The sequence below is a fragment of the Puntigrus tetrazona genome, chromosome 3 (genome assembly GCF_018831695.1).
Source record: "Puntigrus tetrazona isolate hp1 chromosome 3, ASM1883169v1, whole genome shotgun sequence".
NCBI lineage: Eukaryota > Metazoa > Chordata > Actinopteri > Cypriniformes > Cyprinidae > Puntigrus > Puntigrus tetrazona.
In genome coordinates this window covers 12,738,418-12,763,427 of record NC_056701.1, presented here as the reverse complement: position 1 = coordinate 12,763,427, position 25,010 = coordinate 12,738,418, and the positions used below count along the sequence as shown (strand labels likewise).

Sequence of the window (25,010 nt, the reverse complement as noted above, 5' to 3'; positions counted from 1 at the left end):
CTCACGAACGGATTGCCCTTACGCTCGGGGAAGATGAACGGATCCAACGCGGCCCAGAGCCCAGTGCAGGGGAACACGAGCGGCTATGGGAACCCAGAGATGTCGCCGTTGTCCCCTCGCGATTGATGCTTCTACTTTCAGTCACCGCGCGTCCTTCATTGGATTTTATGACGGTTGGATTGGTTCTTTTGCAACTGAAATGCCGGTGATGGCTCTGGCGAAAAGGATGACACCTTGCCACTGAGCACAGAAAAAAAACCCATCAAAAACAAAACAATCGATACTTCTGATGATCTGCATCCGTATTATTACCCGTGTCTTGCGTGAAGAAGGAAAACGGAATTAACATCGGATATCGCACATCTTTCCGTAGCTGAGATGCAAATACATGCGAGTAAACGTGAGCGCGAGGTGACCGAAGGCAGATTATAGCTATACCGTGCCAAATATTGCGGATGTTGCGAAATAAATAAATAATATTTTTTTTTATCCTATTTCCCCCGTTTTAAATAGACATGGCTACCGCAGTCATCAGAATGTACAGTTAAAACTGAACTCAAACGATTGTTTTAAATGTTTCCATTTTTGTTCACTTGGTTAGCCATCACACCTAGATCGAATAAATGATTGTAGCTATGATAATTGCAACCTGAATTTTTCCAAGGAAAAGCGCGGATGAGAGACAGTTCCGGAAAATATGAGGATGGAGCCACAGAATACGAGAGATTTAGCCAAGAATTACACGGCCGTGGAAATATGTTGATTGTGGACATAAAATGAGGTGATGATGGACCATTTTGTGTGTTGAAGTGGGCAACGAACCTGAGAACTACAAAACATAAGGCACGCTTTTTTTGTTCGAATTTTTGTTTGTTTTTTTTTCTTCGTTTTCTTTTCGTTTGCTTAAAACCTAACCATCAGCTCCTGGAGCGCAACATCACGTATAAAAGCCATGAAGACAAATGTGTGCTCCAGTTATACACGTATTAAGTTTTGAAGCAGATGGGATGTAATGTGGTGTGGTCGCGTTGAATATTCGCCCCCTTTTTTCCTGCTTCGTGAAGACTGGCATTTGGTGTCTATAGAATGGCTCGGTTCGGAGATGAGGTGCCGTCCAGGTACGGCGGAGGACCGGGACACGCTCAAGGGGGCCCCGGCCGCGGCGGCAGCAGGCAGGGGGGCCCGCCAGGTGCCCAACAGAGAGTGTACAAGCAGTCAATGGCCCAGCGAGCCAGAACTATGGCCCTGTACAACCCTATACCGGTGCGGCAAAACTGCTTCACTGTCAACCGATCTCTGTTCATCTTCAGTGAGGACAACTTCGTGAGAAAATACGCCAAAAAGATCACCGAATGGCCATATCCTTTCAAACCAACCCCCCCCAGTGAGTACCCTGGGGCCTCCGGTTGCAGGTATAGTGCGCTTGAGTGTGGCATAAGTAAGGTCACCTGAAAATGTCTTGAAACGCGAATCAAATCGCCGCTGGTTTAACGATAGCTGCGCGAGCGGGCGAGCGCATGACTCGCTCGCGGGCGTTTCATTAGAATATTTGCAGGCGTTTATTTGTCAAGTTATTTCGGTGGCGAGATGAATCCAGTCTATTTCTGGTGTGTGTGTTCGTTGTGTTACGCACGGTAAGGGCGCGAGGTGAGCGGTGCTGTGTGACGGTAACGGGCGGCGCTGTGGCGCGCCGAGGCTTGCTGATGTCAGCATGTGCAGTCTCTCAGCTCGGTCTCGTTCGAGAGAAAGCGATGGTGAAGAGGTGAGGGGAGGGGGGAAGCCACCATTTCCCATATTCTAAAAGCTCCTGGAGAATACTGGGTGTATATGAGCGCGTGCATTTTAGCGATGCGCCTATTTAGCCTCGTGTTTAACGGCAAAAGGGGTTTTGCATGAAGAAAATCGGAAACTGTTAAAGCAGTACCACAAGGCCGCAGCAGGTAATCGCAGCACTGCTGATGTTCCATGCAGTGTGATGTACATCAGCTTAGTAAATGTTAAAACCGGTATCTTGCAAATTGGCTACAAATATAGTTTGTAACGACACAAAATGATGTTTTCTTCACAAGGTTGGGGAGGAGCACATTGAGATAATCAACCAATGCAGCGCAGGTGGAGCTCCTGACAGTTTTCTGGCATCCCTCCTCCACCCCAGCGCCTCACTCTTAAATTATTCTTATCCCATACTACAGATGGGAGGGATGGGTGAGTTCTTCGGGTTCAGGCTATATTCCAAGCTCACACACACTTTAAGACAGAACACCAAATATGCTTAATATTAGCAGAATCCTGTTATATGTGAGTGCAAACCCCTGAATAGTTTAAAAACATCAAGCAGCACAGACACCGAAAGGTAATACGGAATGGCGCATGTGAGTGGAGCAGCTACCTCCAAAATCACATGCTTTTCAGAGCAGGCCTATGTATTGCATTTGATGAACTACATTTTATATGCATGCATGTGCGGTATTGACATGTGGCTCATGGCATCAGCCACATGTTCAGTGCTATTTAGGATTATAACTCCCATGAGTTTATGGTAAAGTAAAGTGCCTATCAAATGTATACACACACAGTACGTTACGCCTACGCCTAGCGTTTTATGAATATTGATAATTAGGGCACACTACTCATTTAGCATACAGGTATTTGTTTTTGTCTGCCATATAGGTGTGCATTATTATGTATGTGAAAGTTCATGAAACCCTGGAAATAGGTACTGGGCTTCTTATTCAGTTTTGTGTTGTTTTTAAACGGATATTTATTTTGAAAATCAAAACCACGCACATCTGCTGAGCAGATTCATCGAATCATTTATGACTCAACCCTTGACAGTTCACTAAAGCCTTTATTTTTGACAGACCTTATTGTTAAAACCCGATCAGTAAAATGGCAGAACAACCCCAATAAGTGTTAGTGTTTCATTTAGACAAATCATTAGCCACAGAAAAAGCAGACTCCACAAAAGCCCGCTCCTGCCTTTTCTAACAGACCCCTTAGGATTTCAAATCATTAAATGTGCACAGAACTGCACCCACACACACTTCTTTTGACACTGTATTTTGATCTGCGGAGCTTTCAGTGACCTTTAACCTTGCACTCAGCCTAAAAGCCCCTCTTCTTTATAAACCTCATTCTTCTAAATCGATTCGCGTAAACATGTAATGAGGCCTTGTGATCTGAGTTCCTTAAATTAGCAATCTCTGCTCTATCAGAAGTTTTTTTTTTTAGATGCTCACAATATATCAGCCTTTTCCGGTAAATTTAGTTAACTGTGATTTGTATAATCCAGATGTATTTGAATTAAAATTGATGAATTGCAGAAGTGCGCAGTAGTGTCGCATATAGATCAGTTGAAATACTAAACCTAGTTTATGGTCGTCAAACATTGCATCCTTTCTGTTATCTTCTTTACAGAGATAACACGAGTTCATTTGTGATTCCTATGTCGTCTCAGCCTCTCTCCATTTACAGGCCGTCTCTCTGCACTGTAAATGGAACGTAACTTATAGCTCTGTTTTTCTAATTTTAGTTTCATTGACGACGATGAAACTACAGACTGTGTGGAGTGCAGATAAGAATGCTCATCTATCCGAAGGGACCTTAAACATATATGAAGCGTGTGTATTGAATCACGAAACATGTTTGCGCCTTTGAAGTAAGAGAAGCGCGTGCGTGTTTTCAACCACGAATAAGTTGACTGAGTGTTCTGAACTCATAGTTAAACCGTCAAACCTTGTTTTCCACCAAAGAATGACAGATAGAAAAGAATGAATAATATAAAAGACACTATGCTATAAATAGAGGAGTTGGCGGAGAAGGCAGAAAGAGTGGTTGAGTGGACACCAGAGGGAGACAGACTGATAGAAAGAAGTTGTCGTGAGTCGTGAGCCCTTGCAGTTTTCTTCCATGTGTACAGGCAGTGATCTACATTCAGTCTGCAGAATTTCAATTATTTATTCTCCCTTTCTTTCCGCTTCTCTCGCAATTATTCTTCCTTCTCATTTAACGCAAGCAAAACTAAGCGTGCGATTTTTTTTCAGTGCCGATCTGTGCCTGTATTAGCATCAAGCTGGTGTTGTGTTAGCGGGTGCTGATATATCCAGGTCTTCATTTGCGTTTCAAACGATTACGAAACTCAACATTTTTTGACATATCGAACCTCTTTTTCTTTTATCGCAAGCATGTTTCTTGCTCTTTCCTGTTTTCCGAGTTTCCTGTCAGGCTAAAAATAACAGCGGTGGACTGAAAGAGCAGTTCTCAATGGCATGTTCTCCTTCCCTCCCGCCTTTCTTCCTCCTTGGAGTCGGTCCTCTGTTGTATGCATACAGATGGGCTACAGACAGGCATCCCTGTCTAACCGCATGCTCCAATGCCAGTTTGGAGGAGAAATGGAGACTGTAGTTTTCTAAGAGGGCTGCAGAGCCTATTTAAGTTAGAAAAGAGAGCAGGCTGCTTATGCCACTGAATCTACATGTAGTGTTTTCCATAAGCATGTCCGCGTATTATGCACTCAAATATTTTTCTTCTCTTGTCTATTTGGTGGAATCTGACAAATTACAAGCTTTAAATGTAAAGTGGTTTTGATTATGTGTACCGGTTGGATTTCTTGGCAGGTCATGTTTACTCATTCTAACACTTTCTATTTACTTGCTTGTGCTTTGTATTTGCACAGATGCAATGTGTTAGTTCACACAAATACAACTCCAAATGAATACTTTTAAGTTTTATTTATAAGGTTTAAGGTGTCTACAGCTGTGAAACACATACTTGACATTGTTGTTCAGGGTTGTTGTGTTGTATATTGAACAAAATTTAAAACCATAAATACTTATATAAAATAATTCATATAAAATTAAATTTTAGCCTACATAGCTGCTAAGGCAACATTTCTCATTTTCATTTAGTTTAACATGATATACTAAAATAACTACAACTAAAATAAAAATATATAATATATTTATTAAATAACACTGACAGCACAAGCATTTAATTATATCTAGAAATACACACGTGATCTAATATTAAAGAGATTCTGAGAACTGAAGAAATAAGTCTTCAAAGAAAAAGTCTTTAGAAATGAAAAAAAATATATATATATATATTTATGCATTTTTGCATCTAACTCCATTCTAATATATATATATATATATATATATATATATATATATATATATATATATATATATATATATATATATTAGGATGGAGTTAGATGCTCACCTAAAAAGGCAACTTTTTTCAGTTAAACATTGATTAGATGATTGTTTTTTTTTTATTAGCAAATTGGTTTATTAACACAGGCTTCAATGAACACTTCAGCTCTTCTTCTCTCCAGGTTCACAGCATCACAACATGTTCCTGTTTGTCTCAACAGTGGGTATGACGAGATATGATGGGGTGATAGAACTGTCTCGTCATCTTAGATCCTCTCTTCCATTTGGGGAAGCAGGGAGTTAAATGTGTCATCCTAGATTCATTCACACAACTGTCACTGCCACTCACTCCTCTTTCTCTGTTTATATACACGACTGTAAAAGATATAAATATCGACAAAGGACTCAACTAATCCTATACATCCGTGAGACAGTTTGGTCAAAGGTCATGAAAAACGCTGTTGGTTAACCTGTTTGTGTGTGAGGTTTTGAATGTGCTGTATTACTTATGAATGTGTATTGAAAAGCTGTGCAACAAAATGCAAGTGTCACATGGCATTCAAGTCACGTTTTAGCATTAGACCTGTTTGCAAATTATATGAGCACCAGTCTTGTTGTTTCAGCGATGCAGTGTGTGTATATGTGCATGTCTGTGTTTGCCTTCCAGGCCTAATCTGGTGGTTTCATACCTCCTAATGTCTGGGTCTAAATGAGTGTAGTCATCCGTAATGTTGCAGCCCCATGCTGCTCAGCTGCTGCTGCAGACGAGACTACTAGACCCGTCGCTAACACACTCTCACTCGTCCACACTCACAAGGTTTTAATCTAGAGATCTGTATCTCTTTACCTGTCCGCTTTACTTATCCTCAAGGTAGTGTAAGGAGTAAGGTGTATGAGCCTTAGAAAGTATAAAAGTGGTCCATATGACTTCTGTAGTCACGTGATACCTTTGTTTAAGGAACATACCACTTGTACTATATATATATATATATATATATATATATATATATATATATATATATATATATATATATATATATATATATATATATATATATATATACAGTATCCCAGTGCATGGAAAAGAGCAACCAGTAAAAAACACTAGGGATCTGGAACGATATGACAGATACATATTTTACCTTCCCTTTTTAAAATGAGGTTTGCCTCTGTGATGATATGTACAGTATATCCTTGTAACAATGTAGCTATATAGGTGTATAGTCAGTTGTTTTATTGGCATTGTTTGCGTCTTAGGTTAGCATTGCACTTCACTCCCGCTCATGTTTTCCTCTTTCTCTCTGGTTCTGTATCTTGTGTTCTAGTAGTGAATTATTCATTTCTGTGGCTGGGTGGTATGTGTGTGTGATGCTGACTTGGGAGAAATCTATTTTGGGTGCAGAGTGAGGAAAAAAGATGTGGTGGCTTGAATTTTCATGCTGGTGCTCGCGTCACATGCTTCTGCTGCTGCTAATGCTGTTGCCACCGCTACACACACCTTTACCTACTACCTGTTTGCTAACAGATACACACACAAACACTGAGCTGTTGTTTTACTATTTCTAGGACATACAGAGACATAATAGTACTATAAAGACAAGACCGTTGCATTGTAGTTTCTGGTCGCTGCTATAGCTTCTCAAATATGTTGTTTTATAATATAGTACAGTATGTTATTACATGGATGCACTACTGTTCAATTAGCTGTAAGCAAGATTTTTTATATTTTTGAAAAAAAGTCTCTTAAGCTCACCAAGGCAGCATTTAATCAAAAATATCATGTTATTATATGCTATATATAGCATATAAGTCTTATTTATTCCTCAAATTTTACTCCTCAAAACACAGCCTTTTTTGTAATATACTTAATTTCTCCACAGAAAGGAAATTCAAATGGCAGAAAGTGACATCCTATTTTATCTATTTTATTTTATAAAAGCACAATGTTTTGTTTTCATTGTAAGTGAATCAAAATAAAAGGGGGGATTCTCCAACTAATAATAATAAGTTAAATTTTACTGTTTTTAAATCCATTCATCTGATCTACGGGTCAATGAAGTTTGCTGCTGTACCATGGCCACGGCAGACAATAATCACTGCGTCTGCCGTGGCCATGGTATAGCAGCAAACATTTCCTTGATTATTACACTGGATTGGGAGTATAGTTCATAATCACATCGACCTAGAAAATCAACTTTTCACTTCCCGCCGGTCTTAGTACACCATACAGAAGAGTCGTTTTAATTAGGAAAAATATTGAAACTCTTTGGTCATTTTTGAACACGATGCTACTGGTCTAATTGGAGTGTTCCTTTTATACAGTAAGCGTTTAAACCTGATTCCGCTGGTAAGGATGCAGCTGAAGGGACACACACTCCAGCATTGCTAACTTGACAGCGCAGTTGGTACTTTATCAAAACAAAATACAGTAAACCAGACATCAGTGCTCCACCTGTTTCTCGCCGCTTTGCATATTTGCATAATAAATAATAGTTTAGCATTCAGATGCTACGTTGCAAATATGAAAATATTACGCAATATTTGCATTTGTGCCAAATAAGAGAGGTAGGATACGCAAGCACAAAGCTTAATTTGCAAACACAAGTTTTTAAAGTATACTCCTTTGTCAGGCGCATTCAAAATTAGCACATGATGGCTGTCTAAGGGCTTTGTTTTCAGGAACAACTCATGGCATTCACTATTCTTCTGCTGGCGGTTATCAAACAGTGTTGCATTGCTGCAGGCTCCCCCTTCTGGATTGAGGGGGAGGAATTGCCTGTATACATTGTAAGGCCTCATGCACCTACAGTAAGAATACATGCATCGTGCCAGGCCTATTTGTAATATTATTAAAGGCCTTTATTTTTGATTAATTTGAAGCATTCCTACTTTTTTGAACGGTTATTAATGTATTATATGTAATTATTGCATGATTCTCTCTCTCTCTCATAAATGAACATGTTTGAGTGATTATAAGTAGGCTGATACAGGAATTAAGGGGAATGTTCCACCTAGTACTTCCTGTAAAGTTAATTAGCCCACTGCACTTTTCGTTTATGCTGCTTAAACACGCACACACACAAACAGTATCTATGTTAATCCTGTCCTAACAGACTGATTTCTGAGCACTAAGGGTATATAAAGGGTAAATGAGCGATTAGAGTGAGGGAAAGAGATGGAAAGAGTGTTAGCGCTTGTAACTACAGACCTATCTTTTATAGCTGCATTAAGAGAGGAAAAAACACCGCTGTTTCTAGTTAATAAATTATTCAGGCTGCAGTGCCAGAATGCAAGAGATAGAATTAGAAAAGCAAACAGCCTGGGACCTTACAGCCAGATGAGGAAATCAATACATATTTACATTTCACTGGCTGGGCTTCTCGGGTCGCTCTGTAGAGCGCTTCGCCGTCTACTACTGCTAATTACCACACCAGTGATTCTCACACACATACATTCACTGACTGACTGACTCACTGAATCACTCATGTACTGTATTAGCGGATTAGCGTCTAGTATAGCTGTGTGTGGCTGATTGCTTCAACTCATTCTGCTTCTGTGTATCCCAAGGTCTGATATGTCTTGTCAGCCATTTTGATACCGCTACCCGTATAGGGTTTCGTGGGTTGCAACTCTTCAATAAAAGCAAGTAGCGGTGGGGAATGCTTGATGAGCCAAATCTAAGTTTTTGTCATATTTAGTCAACTTGTCCTGTTTTAGGTTCAGTCAAGTTTTATTCGATTCATTTCGGATCATTTTAGTCAGTGTACACATGCAAATTTCCATCATATTTTCGTCTTGTTGGTTAAAATTATAACAAAATATTATTTAGCTGAATTTTAATTGCAGCGATTGTTGTAATGTGGTATATTTATTTTTACATTTCATCTGAAGTTTCTCTTTCACCATTAAGCACAAATCAATAGAATATTGACTCATGCATGCTTTATTTTCCTCATCTAGTGTACAGATTTTTAACAGGATATCAATTAGAAGCTAAATAAACACCAAAGACTAGATATAGAAATACACTAGATATACACTCACCCTGTCTACATTATGAAAACTGGTCTAACAGAAAACCTACTTTCCAATATTGGAGAGATCCCTAATAGTAATTTTAAATTATTCCAAATTGCCTTAATGTTTAATTGTTACATTTTTGACACACAGAGGCTGAATATATAAGCCTACAGTCAATAAACCACAATCTCATGTCGTGATTCATGATAAAACAGAGACTGGCTAAATGACACTTTCATTTAAACAGAATACCTCTAATGGAGGTCGATGAAGTCCTACTTACCTGTGTAGTATATGTCTGTGTTTTCATGGCGCCTCTGCAGAGAGAGAGAGAGAGCTGAAATGGTTGCCAGATTGCATAAAGCAAAAAGCCGGGTACAGGATGTATTTTTTTAACAGAACATCTGGCAACCGCAAACATGAACGCTCGCATAATGGAATCTTGAACAGCAGTCTGAAATTTTGGCCTCCATTTTTTAGTTTTGTCTTTTCTTCAGCAATATTGCATGTTCATATAGTCTCAGTTATCATTTAATGACCTTTTTATCTGCTCGTCATTGTCTCATTTTTGTCATTGGAAAAAAAACATACAGCACCTTTAAACAAAAAAATACAGTCGAATCCATCAATTTGTTTCATGCCAACTTAAACTTTTTTTAGTCCATCAACACTTGAACACAAAGGTGTTCAAGGCTCAAAATACGCCTCTCTTGTTAAATGCTTCCCTGTGTTTGCCCACCACCTTCATCTGCGTGTTTTTGTCTTTTGGTCAAGTTGAAGATTATATTCTTTTCCTTCGCTCAGTCTTCTTGTCTCAACTTGTCTCTCCATCTCTCTCCATCCATCTCTCTGTGGAGCGTTGTGTCAGGCGGCCTGCTGACGGTGCAGACTGCACTCGGCTGAATGAAGAAGAGCTGATGGAGGGAGATGATGAATGCACAGGTTCAGTGGGAGAGGTAGAGCGAGGGACAGGGCAGAGAGATGAAGGGATGGAGAATGAGAGACTGACGTGATGCATAGGATGCTGGGAGAGTGTGAGAACAACAGATTCACAGGGAAGAGATGAGTGCAGGACTTTTGAAGGGCACCTGACATATGTGTGTGTACGCTACTGTTAAAAAGTTTGTTTTTTAAAGCATCATATGCTCACCAAAACTGCATTAATTCATTTTTTATTTGAACATGTTTTAAAATGTCATTTATTTTTATGATAAAGTCAGTTATTACACCAGTCGTCAGTGTTACATGATACTTTAGAATTCAATGCTTAAGAAACTTTTCTCATATAATTGACAGTATTGATGAATACATTTACATTTAATCATTTAACAGAAGCTTTTATCAAAAGCGACTTACAAATGAGGATAACAGATAACATCTAAACCAACTAAGAAAGATAATTAGTCTAATGCGGTAACCATAGACAGTTTCTTTTGATAATTAATTAAAAAGAAAACAATAAAAAGAGACTAGAGAATGCTATAGTGTTAGAGGATCAATTGTGTTAATAAATAAAAAGAAAACAAGTAGTTAGACTAGAGATAGAATAGAGAGTGCTAGTGTTAGAGGGTCAAGTGTAGATGGAACATACGTTTTTGACTGTTTCTGAAATACAATGAATAGAAAAAAAAATGACATGAAATATAAATATTTTTGTAAAGTTTAGTGCTGTCAAACGATTAATCTCAAATAATAACATCCAAACCAAAACTTCAAAAATATGTTATTTATATATATATTGAATTATTTATTTATAATAAAAATGTAACCTGATATATAAATTCTATAAATATAACATATATACTGCATGTGTGCATATTTATATATTAAATATACACAGAACACACAAATTATAACTGATTTTAAAAGGTAGTGTAATTCCAGAAAAACTGAAATTAATTACCTTCCCAAGCCAGAATATTATAAATCATTTTATGAAAAATCCATTTTTTTTTTTTGGATTTGTATTAATGTTTTAAGTATTGTAAAGTATATTTATGCTCAAAGTTTTCTTTGCTTCATCCAGCATCTTGGATCTTATTTTTTTCACTAATCTTTGCACATTGCGTTCTCAAATTGCTTACATTTGCTGCTGCTGTAGTGAAAACAAGGTATTTTGATTTTGCAACAGAATAACCTACCATGTTAAGATCCCAGAATTATGAGATTTTTCCTCATGAACTCACGTACCAGCTGTCACCTCGCTCCTAACAGGAATGACCTCTCAAAACATCCAGATAGCATTCACGAACCCATCGCACACAGGCATAAAAAGAACAGTGTCTCCCTTCCTTTGTCTCCCGCTTTCTTTTATCTCAGTGGCATTGCTATATATAGTGTTGTGCAGAGGGAGGAAGGTGGGTTCATAATTAAAGTTTTCTGGCTGAGCACATCATAGCATTGTCTCATATTCATCCTGTCTTTAAATGGGCGCCTATTTCACAATGCAAGGGAGTGAGAGCAGGACGGGTCTTCAAAGCACCAAAACACACGCTTCGGCCACATCACACTCTGCGGCCATATCACACACATGGGCCTCCAGAGCTGGAACAGGATGTCTATTCATCCACCCTACTAGAGACGGAGGAAGAGTGCGCCACTTTTGCTTTCATCATACCATCCCGGCGGGCGCTTAAACGCACACAACACCGACAGTAGTATTTAAATTAGGCACTAGAATGATCACACACAACAACACTGATATTATTACGCATGCATGTGGAAGAACATACACACACACACACACACACACACACACACACACACACTCGGAGCAGAAGCCAGGCAGGCTAATTAAAAGGCACCGAGGGTGTTAATGTGTTGTAATGCTGGACGGACTGCCGGGTATTACAGGAGCTGGAGTCTTTACTGTACAGAGCCTTTGAAAGCCCGCCAGATCTCTCTTTCTCTCACTGCCTCGACAGATATTTCAGCTTATGCCACACTAAAATGAATCATTCTCCTTTTTTTCCTCCATAATGCCTCATGCTGTTTTACACACTACACTTTGATTTTTGTCTGTGGAGGTCAGCAGGCCACTGTGATGTGGGCTTTGTCATTCAAAACTGAATTAAGAATGCCTTATATTCCTGAATTTGAATTGAGGTAGCAAATGGGATGTAAATTTTAAGAAGAATTTTTTTTGAGATACATTTATTCAGATAAACTTTAAATGTCGGCTTGAGGAAGACTTGTTCAAAGTATTTATGGTATAACTGATTTTTTTGTGGACCGTTGTCATATTTGAATGTTTTCAGTAATTCAAGACACAAATGAGCCATAAAAATGTGTAGCGTGCATAAGTAAAACAAAAAACTAAATTATAGGATGTTTTGGTATTGAATGGATTTTCATTTTAATTTACATTTCTCTTTGGAAAGACTTCTGTATTGAGTTCACTGCAGTGCATGGGATCATGTCATAGCCATAAAGCAAAGGTGATATTCTGTCTTAAAAGAAATGAACCTACCTTTTGTTAAAGCCTTTGCATCAGGAACGGGAATATGATACTACAAAATCAGCATGACAAAAAACTACAAAAGAAAAAAATCTGGCCAAAAAATACTTTGCTGAATCGCTGAAAAAACTAAAATGAAAACTGACAAAAAAAGAATAAAGAAATATGAATAATTATTATTATTATTTTTTATTATCACAGCTCTTTATTTCAATTAGTTCTCTCATATGATGTATTGGGCTTATCCAATCAGTTTAAACCACGCTGAACTTCACTTAAACCATTCATCTAACAAAAAACGCTCAGAATCAAAATGTTTTTTTTGATAATCCATTTCACTCGCATGTATGTCAAAATACAAAATAAGTACCTGTTGCTACTCACGTTGCGTTACGATTTGAAAAAACATCTGCGTGGCTTTCTAGGTTTTGTAACCGAGCTTGTTTGTGTGTGTGTGTGTGTGTTATATCAGTCCTGATAGCCAAATCCTACCCTCCCTTAAGTTCTTGTGTACACTGAGCCAAAGAGGCATGTCACATTGAATCACACAGCAGGCTCTAACCTTCTAAGCTCGTGCTGGCTCTCAACACACATGCATGCATACACAAACTGGCCTGCAGTAAATATGAGAGTCGACTGATGAGGTCATTTAAAGCATACAGAATCTGCCTGACTCATACTCATCCACAGCATGTATTACTTCAGCATGAATACCAGCTTATTCGCCACAGGCTCAACCAGCCGTACAAGGAGATGGTGCGAGATGTTTTCTGGCCCGTGCAGCGTGAGCATGATGCCTCGCTCACTTCATGAAGCTTTTTCTCAGTGAGGGTAGACTTGATTCTGCAAAACCACTGCTGCATTTTATTTTGACCTGTATTTAGCAAAAAGGGCTTAATGCTGTTTTGCTAAGTAATCAGGTTAGAGCAATTGTTTGAATGCCTGCCCTCTCAGTATCAGATATATTGATTCTTCACTGAGGTTTAGGAGAGCAGTTGCTCATAAATTTTAATACCCCTTAAAGAATCTGTAAGTTGTAATTTTTAATAAAGGGATGTATTTATAGGCTAGATATGAATGATCATTAATACTGTATGTCAAAGCATGTTTTATAAGCAGTAAAAATAAGCATTTATTTGATGGAAATTACAGAACTGCATGCATATATGATTTTCAGCCAATGGGATGCTGCATTTTTTTCTTTCTGGCATCAAACAAAGAGTTCACCTAAAAATTTTAATTCTGTCATCATTTACTCACCCTCAGGTAGTTCCAAATCTGTATGAATTTCTTTGTTCTGCCGAACAATAAAGGAGATATTTTGAAGAAAGTTTGTAACCGGGCTGTTTTGGGTCACCATCGACTCCCATAGTAGTTTTTGGCTGAACTATTGCTTTAAAGCACTTGAATATAAAAAAAAAACGTGTAAAAATGATGACTTCATTAGTGGGAAAAAGGACATTTCCGGTGGCACTGATAGTACTGCTCTTTAGAAGCTGCAAAATACATAAATCCCACAATTCAAAATGCTTGTTAATTTAACAACTGTGATTCTTTTCAAGATTTTATGTTGTTTTTAATGTATATTATTATATATTTCCGGGAATCTGTAAATTACAGTCATTTGCAAAGCTATTGTAGCATTCGTGTAGTTTTAAACGTTTTCCTTGACCTGTGATTCTCACTCCATTTGAGTACATGATCCTGGCTACCATCATTGCTAACTGCATCGTCCTGGCCCTGGAACAGCACCTTCCAGACGGGGACAAGACACCCATGTCCGAGCGCTTGGTGAGTTCCGGTTGTGTTGATCAGTGTGTCTTTGTTTCCGTACGTTGTAATACCAGAAGGTGTAGCTCAACAGAAAACACAGCAACTAATCAGTCTCTGATGTATCATTCCTTTCACAGACTCCAGTGGATAATTCATGTTTACGCACTCTTATTTCTCTTTGTCCGTCCCTTTGTGTTTCACTCTCACAGGAGGACACAGAACCCTACTTCATTGGCATTTTCTGTTTCGAGTCAGGCATTAAGATCTTGGCTTTGGGCTTTGCTTTCCACAAGGGCTCGTACCTACGCAATGGCTGGAACGTCATGGACTTTGTAGTGGTGCTTACTGGGTAAGTCAGAACAAACACATCCGCATTCTTAAAGCTTTCGCTAGCAGCTCTTAATTTGCTGGTTACTAATAATTAGTAAGGTAGTTGTTAAGTTTAGGCATTGGGTAGAGATGTAGAATATAGTCATGCAGTATATGTGCTTTGAAAGTACTAATAAACAGGCAAAATTAAAAAAATAAGCAATTAGTTAATAATAAGAATCAGTAATTGCATAAACTGATACTACTTTTGTCATCCCAGCCACGTGCTTTAATGCAGTAATAGCATTAATTGCATAAGACAGTATTATAATGAGCCTAATTAGCATAGAACAAAGGTGTTTGTACTAAAAATAATGACAATGAGTTCATTAAATACACCTGAGCAGTGCTAAACCAGCACAGATAATGCCTGGTTAAACTGGATTACAGGTGGCTAGTGAAGACGACGCAGGTGCAAAAGTGGTGCAACTATTCAGTGAATTTACCACACTCGCTTTTTAATATTGCTGTGTTGGTATTTTAAACATGCACATGATATGGCGTATTGCCTGCTGTTGTATTCTGCTTTAAAATGGGTGAATGCTTTGCCTTTTTTCCACCATGAATTCTGCATGTGTTCGCGTGGACGTGTGTGTATGTCAGCTGTAACTGTTGTGTTCTCCTGACCTAATGAGCTCATGGTGAGCCCAGATCAGAGCGGCACTGCGGATACAAGCGGTGAGGACATGCTACAAATGTCACCAGAGAGAGAGAGAGCAAGACAGAAAAAAGAGAAAAGACAAGGAGGAAGGATGATGGGACAGCGCAGGGCTGTAGAAAATCACGTTTTTTTTTCCAAGGGAGGGGGGAGAAGCAGAAGAAAATCTTGTGGTTAGATACACTTTATCTAGATGGTTGTCCTCTTACTCCAGTATCTAAGTTTCTGGTGGAATTTTCTCGACACATCTTGATTTGTTGTAAGGAGTGCTTACACAAAACATGGTGAAAGTTAGCGTGTTGGTTTTAGTTAAGGCAGAGGGCAATTTACATTAATATACACTAAGTGAAAAACTGACAATAGCATATTATCTTAGCGATAGGAACTATTTACTCTAAGTACAAACAGCGGTAGTTTATATTTACGCTATGCTAAAATAGCAGGATTTTGTGCAGTTTATATTACTGATTGCAAACAGTGGCAATTATCTGCACTAATTACTTATTGCAATAATAACACATTGAGTGTAAATTGATATTTTAATTTAAATAATTAAATGGAAGCTCTCCCTACAACTTTTATTAAAAATGCTGCTCTGAAATGTTTCTGTATTTCTTAAAGGGTTAATAAAGGTTAATAAAACATTCTGTGAAAAAATCTGTAAAATTCATTACTCATCCATATATTGTCCTGAACCCATAAGACCTCGTTCATCTTCAGAGCACAAATTAAGATATTTTCTGATGAATCTGAGAGCTCATTCTGATCCTTCATAGACAGCAACACAACTGACATGTTCAAGACGCAGAAAGGCAGTAAGAATATTGTTAAAAAAATACATGTGGCATCAGTGGTCCAACCATAATCTTACGAAGCTAACAAAGATAACTTTATATTCGACAGTTCCTCTTTTCTATTCTTTGCCAGCGTTCTTTTTAACTGTGCGATGTTTTTGTGGTTATTTCAATATGCAGTAAAAGTAAAGCATTAAGCATTATTATATCTTTTTTTGTAACAAACTTGTTAAGTGTTTTTTCGATGAAATAATTTTTTTCTTGTTTATTATCACTGGACTGGTATGAACAGCCTTTTATGTTAAAGTTTATGTCGCAAAATATTCAGAACCGTAGACGCTAATAATTAAGCTCATATTCTAGAATTCATATTCACCAGTTTGCCAGATTGAATATGGATCTCATGAGGATCTCTTTCTGTATCTGATGATGTACTGTATGCTATTATTCAACGGTTTATATATATGAAATTCAGTCTATACTATTATGATGTCCACACTGCCTACCCTCCCACAGTACAGACTTCTAGAAGCCCCTCTTCTTCAGTATGCATGCTAGCTGTAGCCTTTCCATCCCGTTCTTCACACATCAAATTCATCCTATTTAGTCTGCAATTTTGAGAACTAGGACTGAACGCAGAGGTGCTAATAGGTTGCCTCAGACAGATATTGCCACTTGACCTACAATCCACAAGCTTGATTGATCATCCATAGTAGCTCAGTTAGCATTATCGCTAGCACACTGCTGGGTCTCATGTGCTGTTATTGGTAGTTTAACGCATGATGGGTGTTGTGAAGAATGTGCAGGAGGTATGTACGGCCAAAACATTTATCATGTGACGAACTCCGTCACATCAGCAGTGAACTGATTCTCAGTGCTGCCGTCTTCTGAGTTGTACTGCATTTTACCTGAAGAGTGTATGAGTATGTAGATGTGTCTAGTGAGTTTTTAATGGCGTTGTATGAACCCAGTTCTATTTCCAGTAATTTTTTGTAAGATTTTATGTTTTATGTGTTAGACAAATAAATAGTTTTGTATCTTCTAACAGTAACAAGGACAGATAATTATAAGAAAAGGTGAAGGTATGAGAAAAGGTATAAGAAAAGGTCACAGGGTTGGTTTTTCACATTATAAACCTTGTGCTCAAGGGCATATAATTATTGGGGGGGGCAGTTATATGTTTCAAGTTATGCATTATAAGCCATGTGCTAAAATACAAGGCTGATATTTTTGCAGACCTTTACTTTTGAATGATCCAAATGTTGCTGTAGCAGTTTCGACATTATGATTGTGCTATTATGTATATAAATAATTGATATTTACATTTCATATTTATTTACACTAATATATTTAAAAACATTAGTGTCACAATTATTTTAAAAATATGCTGGAAAAAAGGATTGACATGCAACCTGAGAACACAATTAGAATATCATCAAATGAAATCTTAAAATATATGAATAAAGATGTTAGTTTATATTGTATACTACTCATTACTCCACTGTTAATTTATTACTACACTATAAACATATTTGCATTTCAGTGTAATTGAATTGAACTGTAAATGTTACATTTCCTAGTAGTTTTTAAGTGAAAATAGTTTCTACACCAGTTTGTGTTTTCAGTGTAACATCAAATAACAACAAAAATGACAGCAACACTTTATTATTATTATTATTGCTGTTGTTGATATTAATTGATACTACTTCTTAGTTATGATTATGTGCATATATATTGATAATATTTCAAATAAAGGGGAAAAAATAAGTGTTTGGAAAAGGTCTGTATTAACACTATCCTGTGAATACAATGTTGTATATTTGTAAGGTTAAAAGCATATGTGCGTGTATACCGTGTTTTTTCTGTATATACAGTATGTGTTTATATGTGTACATACAGAATTATATTCTTCTGTTTGATCTTTCTGAGACTGTGTGTGTGTGTAAATGGGTCAGAGGGTGTGTTGGCTGCAGTAGGGAGGAGAGCTATAGCCCTGTTTGCCTGCTGCAGCCATTTTCTTTCCTCACTCCAGTCTTTATCATGTGCACAGTGAACGTTTCAAATAGGTTGAGCGGTTGTCCTCTTTAAATTGCCTCACAGTTTATTAGAAGCAAAACAAATGCATCACGAGCAAGGGTAAAGGAGGAAAGGGAAGCGAGTGGGAGAAACTGAGAAAGAAAGCGAGAGCAGCTGCTGTGGCTGGTGGAATGGACTGCCGTGTGATATTGGGTCTGACTTTCCGTGTTTCCAAGGGTTTAGTGAAGAGAAAGGAAAAAGAGGAGAAAGAGAAGAGAAAGATGCAACTGGAGAAGCAATAGGTTAGAAACAAGCAGTGGCTTGTGTGTGTATATGTGTGTGTGAGAGAGGACAGAGAAAGAGAGAAAGAGAGAAAAAGAGAGAGAGGGAGAGAGGAGAAATAGAGCAAGCCAATGAGAGAAGTCTGTGCAGGAGCTGCTGCAGTAACCTGTTTTTCACTACTGCAGATGATCAATCATCCAGCAAAGCCTTGAGACACAAGAACTCTCTCTCTCTCTCTCTCTCTCTCTCTCTCTCTCTCTCTCTCTTTCCTCACACGCTGATATTCTCTCTCTCTCTCTCTCTCTCTCTCTCTCTCTCTCTCTCTCTCTTCACAGCTGTTCTCTCTTTGCTGTGGTAGGTAAATGGCGGATGTGTCTTTCAGTTGAGGAGCACTTTGAAGATGAAATGATCTGTCCCCTTCTCAACACCTCAGCCCTTGTCCTTTGATACAACACGCATTGATAGCCTTTTCTCTTTTCTCGTTCTCTTTATTTTTTGATAGAATATGCTAAAAACACATTAAAATTTGATGTAAAACAGCCGCAACATCAAGCACAGAGTGCACAAATGCACGATTCACGCACACACGGTATGGTTAAATGTTTCACAAAGAGCTTGGTTGACAGGTGATATGACTCATAACACCGAACTTGTCCGACAAAGAAACTAGATAGGATGGCGGATTAATGTGGGTGGACTTAAACTCGAAAAATGGTTGGTAGTGTTGGTGATGGTTCATGCTTTAAAGGCTTGTTTTCACTTCACGGTACGGTTTTCACTTAGCGCTATGCGCAATTATGTGCGTTTTCATTATCAGAAGTTGTGAATGGTACCGAAGTTCCGTTTTCTTACCTGGTACAACTCACATATCTGTCTCTGTCTGGCTAAACTCTGCTGAATCTTGATTGGTCGACTAGAATCGTCACTTTTGCGTGACACAAAGGGAAATAAACACATTCACACGTTCCGCTCTGCTGCTCTTGAGTGTTGGGCTATTCACATCTGAGTGGGCAAACACACGCAAAAATACAAAAGTGCTTTTTTATAAATGTATATTTCACGCAGAAAAAAGCCGTTTCTCAATATGCATTCTTGTCTGTTCTTGTGGCCTTGTGAAACACCATTGACCAAAAAACTGATAATTTCGAATTTATTATGAATATGTTATTGTGTCATGAAATGTAGCTTTAAAATAGCTGTTTGAAATTCAAATCTGCTGTTTATTTATTAAGATAGTTCCTATTTGAAAATTTTCTATGCCGATTTCAGAGCTTCAGGCGATCACCGGGTGCTTAGTGCTTATGTATCCTCTAAGAGCAGTCTCATGCTCGGCTAGTGCTAAAACCTTCCGACATTTGCTGCTGACTCTGATGTAGTTATTAAACATGAGATACTATTTGTTTGGGGTATATTTAACAAGCATGTGTGGTCTCATCAGTCTTTTCGTTCCCGGTCATATTGGTTGAGCACAAAGTTATGCTTAACTTTAAATATTTGTTTTGAAAATTTTTATTTATTTACGATAGTGCAGCACTGACTTTGTAGCACGTAGCATTTGTAGCATTGCTTTTGTCTTTATTTCCTCTTAAGCATCTTATACTTTGTACTTATACTTTTATAATGGCTATTATTTTTTATTAAAATTGACAAAAAAGGCAAAATTGTCCTGCTTTATCACCGATTGCTGCTTTCCACCATACACAACGCCTGTCAAGTATGGATATGTTACTGATGACAGTGGAAAACCAAGCTGGATCAGGGTGTTCAGCCCCGAATCGTACTGTACAGTACCTGTACCGCTCAGTGAAAACGAGCCATAAGTACATAACAAAAGATGATCAGTTCACATGCTGCTTGAACTGAGGTGCTACAGCAATCTGTCACAGCAAAATTTGAATGCTGAGGCCTTGTTTCTTACCAGAGTGACATGACTTTCATTCATGAGTATGAGCTTTCAAATTTGGTCTTTGTTTTTTCACTATAGCGCCTCAGTTTAAGCAGCATGTGAACCAATCATCTTTTCATATTTACTTAAAGAATGAAATAAGCATGAATGAACATCATAATCTTATTTCAACCGCAGAAAGACGTCACAACCCTATAATTCCACCAACCAGTTTAAATCCACCAACAGTTAATCTACTTGTTTGTCAGAGAAAATATGTTTTATTACTGGCATTATGACTGGTCAGATCACCTGTCAAACAAATGTCATGTGAAGGGTCAAATTGCATGCAAAATCATGTAAAATGAATTTAAATAATAATACATATAATTATAATTACAAATGACTCTACTCATCATACTTTATATTTTTTATATAGATATTTTACAAATAAAAATTGGGCTGTGTCCTGTGGTGTTACAGCAAAAATGTAGAAAAAAATGTAAGAAACAAATACCAAGGGAAAAGTGTATCTTCATTCTTAGTTACAAATAGCATCTTCAATGTTAGAGAGTTTTTAGGGTTTTTATTTTACATTTTTCTGTCACACCATAGGACACATTGATATGCCAACTATCCATATATCTCATATTTGGTGTTAACAAATGCTTAGTTTTAACATTACCACTTAAAATGTACTCTTTGAAACAGATTATGCTATTTATTTATGCAGTTTATGATGTATATTAATATACACCACCATTAGGGTCCATTAATGGTACTAACTTGTTTAAATCAGGAAATGTATTAGTGTCAGGTTCACCTAATCATCTATGTAATGTGTGTGTGTGTGTGTGTGTGTGTACTTGGTATTCCCTATATTATAGAACAAATGTCCCCACAATGATAGCAATGGCAGTAGTCTTTGACCTTGAAGGGACATTTTTAGCTCTCCGTGATAAAACCAGCTTATAAATCATACAGAATTAAGAAATATTTAAAGCTGCAGAAATGTTTTGTGTGAGGGTTAGATTTAGGGTTGCGGGGATAGAAAATACAGTTTGTACTGTATAAAAACATTATGTCAGTGGGATATCCACCCCCCAGTGTGTGCAACGAGAAAAATAGGACAAAAGGGACACTGAAAAGCTCCTTCAGGGCGAGAGATTTAGACATGAGAATCATTTAAGGAACCAACTGGTTCGGATTTTGTTCATGCACATGATTTCTGATTTCTATATGGCCATATAAAATGATTGTTTTCGCGTTATATACCGTATACTGTATTTACAAAAATAATATCTGACTTTCAATTGGACAGACTGCAGAGCATGTGAATGTTGTATGTTTATAAACCCATCAAACCCCTCCTTTTGCCTTGTTAGCGCAGTGATGCTGAGATTCTATCAATGAGAAATGGCTCTTGTTCCCATGGAAACAGTTATGAATGAGAAGGCCCCAGTAACCGTAGAAACTGTCTGAATGAGGAATTGCCGGTTGCTATGGGGATATGGTGTATTGTGAGGAAGTCTATGGTGAGAGTCATCCTCATCTGCTCTCTAAACAAATAAAAAGGCCCGAATGTATTTTAGTTTGTACTGTATCTGTAGAGTATCGCTAACCGAATGGTAGTGCTTTGATGACAGCAGCACTGACCTACAGTTACATCCATTGTTACAAAAAACACTGCCACTTCCCTTCTGCTTTTTTTCTCATTCCCAGCCGTACACACATTGTCTCACACTCACAGTGTGTGTCTGAGATTGTGGTGTGATGGATTGGCAGATGCCTCCCAATGGGCTGCCCCCTGTCAGTGAGGTGTAAACACCTGTGAGTCCTTCTCTGTATCCCATAAACCCAATCTGCCAGGTTCTTTGGGAGCTCAAGCAGAGCTCACACACTCACCGTTCACCTTCCTAAACCCGCAACTCAAAACAGCAAGGCATCTCTCTCAGTACAGCCAGCCTAGTGGAAAGAACAGTTTATGTAGCTTTACAGTGGGGGTCTTAAATCTACCTGAGGCCTCTGCCTAGTAGTAGTAGTTGTAATTTATTTCATTTTAATTTTATGAATAGGCTTTCAGCTGAATGTATCAGATTTTATTTTATTATTTTAGAACATGTACACCAACTGCTAGGGCTGTTTTGTTTTGTGTTTTACAAACAAGCTTTCAGTTGAAATATTTGACATTAAATTGGATAACAAAGTTTATTTTAGTTTATTTGATGTGTAGTTTGATTGCGTGTCTGCCACTTCTTCTCCTTCTTCTTCTTTTTCTTTAATGCTGATCAGAGATGCTAACTCAAGCCATTAATTTTATTTGTGCTTGTATGTTTGTTAATTTGCACGCATAATGTAAATATGAAATCCAGAATCAGGATTTGCCTATTGTGTGGACCTTAATGTCCCTTTTTCCTAATGTAAATATCTTAATGAAAATATAAGGGATTGCGTAAAGGTTAGGAACAGGATTACGAACCAAAAGCGTCATTAGCTCATTATAAAACAGTGGAAGTGAATGAAATCTCCCCACCCTCATAGAAACACAAGCGTGCAAGCATGTTAGAGAACGGGGGAGAAAGTGTTGTATAATAAGTCAGGTACAGCTGACAGTGGTGGCTCTCAGACTGCAGCTCTATAAATAGACGAGGAGAGATGGGAATAAATCAGCCAGTCAGCATCTTCCTCTCACTCTCATCCAGCTCCTCCCCTTTCTCTGTTCCCTCTTCCCCTTCCAACCCCCTTTGGCTCTCTTTCTTCACCTCCTCCCCTTTTGCTCTGTTCATTCTCTCTCTCTCTCTTTCCCCTCCTTTCTTTCTCATTTCTGTCCATCCCCATTAATTTATATTAATATTAACTGCATAACCAGTCCTCCTTCAGCCTCTCCCATGTCCTATGTCATTTTTCTATGCATTTTTTTGGCTTTTAGTTTGTTCTATTGAACACGCCGATAAAGGCAGGAGATTAGTTTAGTTGACACTCATATCAAAGCAATTTTTGACAGGTTGTAATATGCCATGGGTCATTTTTCTACATGTCTATGCCCAGCGAAGCCACTTTTTAGGTTGTCAGCTGTGTCCAGAAACGCATATTGTTGAAACTGATATTTTACTGCTGTGACTGTGGGGCTGAATGTTGATTAAAATTCCTGTGTCACATGTTTCACTAGCAGCGGTGCTGTATCGATTCAGTTGGATTTGCGTCTTTGTTCCTCTCTGCATGTTATCACTGAAAAGAATCAGTTTCCAGTGACTTTCCTGCACAAATAAAGGTCATATGAATACAAAGCAGCGGTATCCACATTTATCTCTATTCTTTGCGCATGGACCTCTGACATTCACTCTGCGGGGGGACGGGCGGTGTGTGCCATCCTCTCTAAAACCATTAGTGCCCACTGCTTATTTTCCTGGACTCCATAGTCTTGGATTCACACAATGTCGAGTAGATGTCTGACTAGGGGAAGCGTTAATACTGTATAGTCATCTAGGATTTTCCCTTTATCAGTATTCAGAATGGACATTAGTTAAGTCCGGAGGCAAAAAAGCTTGGGTTAAGCACCTTTGTCAGCTTTCACACATGCATTTTCTAATTGCTCGCTAAAAGCAAGTCCTGTATGAGTGGAAGGGCTGGGTTTACCGCAATATCTCAGGTTAAACGTTTCACTTTCTTTTCTTTTCTCTCCAGAATCCTGTCCACTGTGGGCTCAGACTTTGATCTGAGGACGCTGCGTGCTGTTCGAGTGTTGAGACCCCTCAAACTGGTGTCTGGGATTCCCAGTGAGTAACATATTGTCTTTGTTTACTCGTGTACAGTATATGTGAAGGTGAGGGACAAACTAACTTGAACACTGACTATTAAAAGGTTTCATATAATTTGTGTAGGCTACAGCAAAACCAAAAACAACAACAACAAAAGAAACAATTTGCTCATGGTTAATTTTTTGTTGTCTATATTATGTAGCTTGTAAACCAGTGTAGTATACGTTCAGTCCTGGTCAATGTCCTGGCTCTTTCAAGCTATGTAATGGCAGTGGATTGTGAGGATCTGAAGCTCAAAAAAGTGCATAAAGCCATCATAAAATGTGTCCCACATGGCTCTCGGGGTTAATAAAGGCCTTCTAAAAATCAATTACTGCGTTTGTAAGTAAATATCTGTATTTACAACTTTATAAACACTGGCTTCTGCTTACTGTTGTACATGCAAAAAGAGAAAGAGAAAGAGAGAAAGAGGTGTCCAGCAGATGATGCTTATATCAAAGAGTCAAAATTCCTTTACAAATCCTCGTTTTGCACGTGTTTATACATGTATTGTGGCTGGTGTTTTCTTTTGCTCTCTCCAATTTTATGCTGCAGAAAACAAAACAAAAATTTTAAACCTTCGACAATGTAAATCTTCCCCTGTTTTCTTTCTTCCAGGCTTGCAGGTTGTGCTTAAATCCATCATGAAGGCTATGATCCCTCTGCTGCAGATTGGTCTGCTGCTCTTCTTTGCCATCCTCATGTTCGCCATCATTGGTCTAGAGTTCTACATGGGCAAATTTCACACCACTTGCTTTGACAACATCACCGGTAGGCCTTTATGTGCTTGTTCTCACTAGCAG

The 25,010-nt window shown here is 38.2% G+C and overlaps 1 protein-coding gene across 1 annotated transcript in view; it reads left to right on the top strand.

Moving 5' to 3' along the window:
* The first annotated feature begins 337 nt into the window (after window positions 1-337).
* Window positions 338-25,010, top strand: part of cacna1aa (calcium channel, voltage-dependent, P/Q type, alpha 1A subunit, a) — an 81,101-nt gene continuing 56,428 nt past the window's right edge. The window contains 5 exon segments of the mRNA XM_043228204.1: window positions 338-1,358; window positions 14,319-14,424; window positions 14,616-14,755; window positions 24,095-24,186; window positions 24,826-24,978. Coding sequence (XP_043084139.1) covers window positions 1,087-1,358; window positions 14,319-14,424; window positions 14,616-14,755; window positions 24,095-24,186; window positions 24,826-24,978 — 763 coding nt within the window. The 5' untranslated portion in view covers window positions 338-1,086.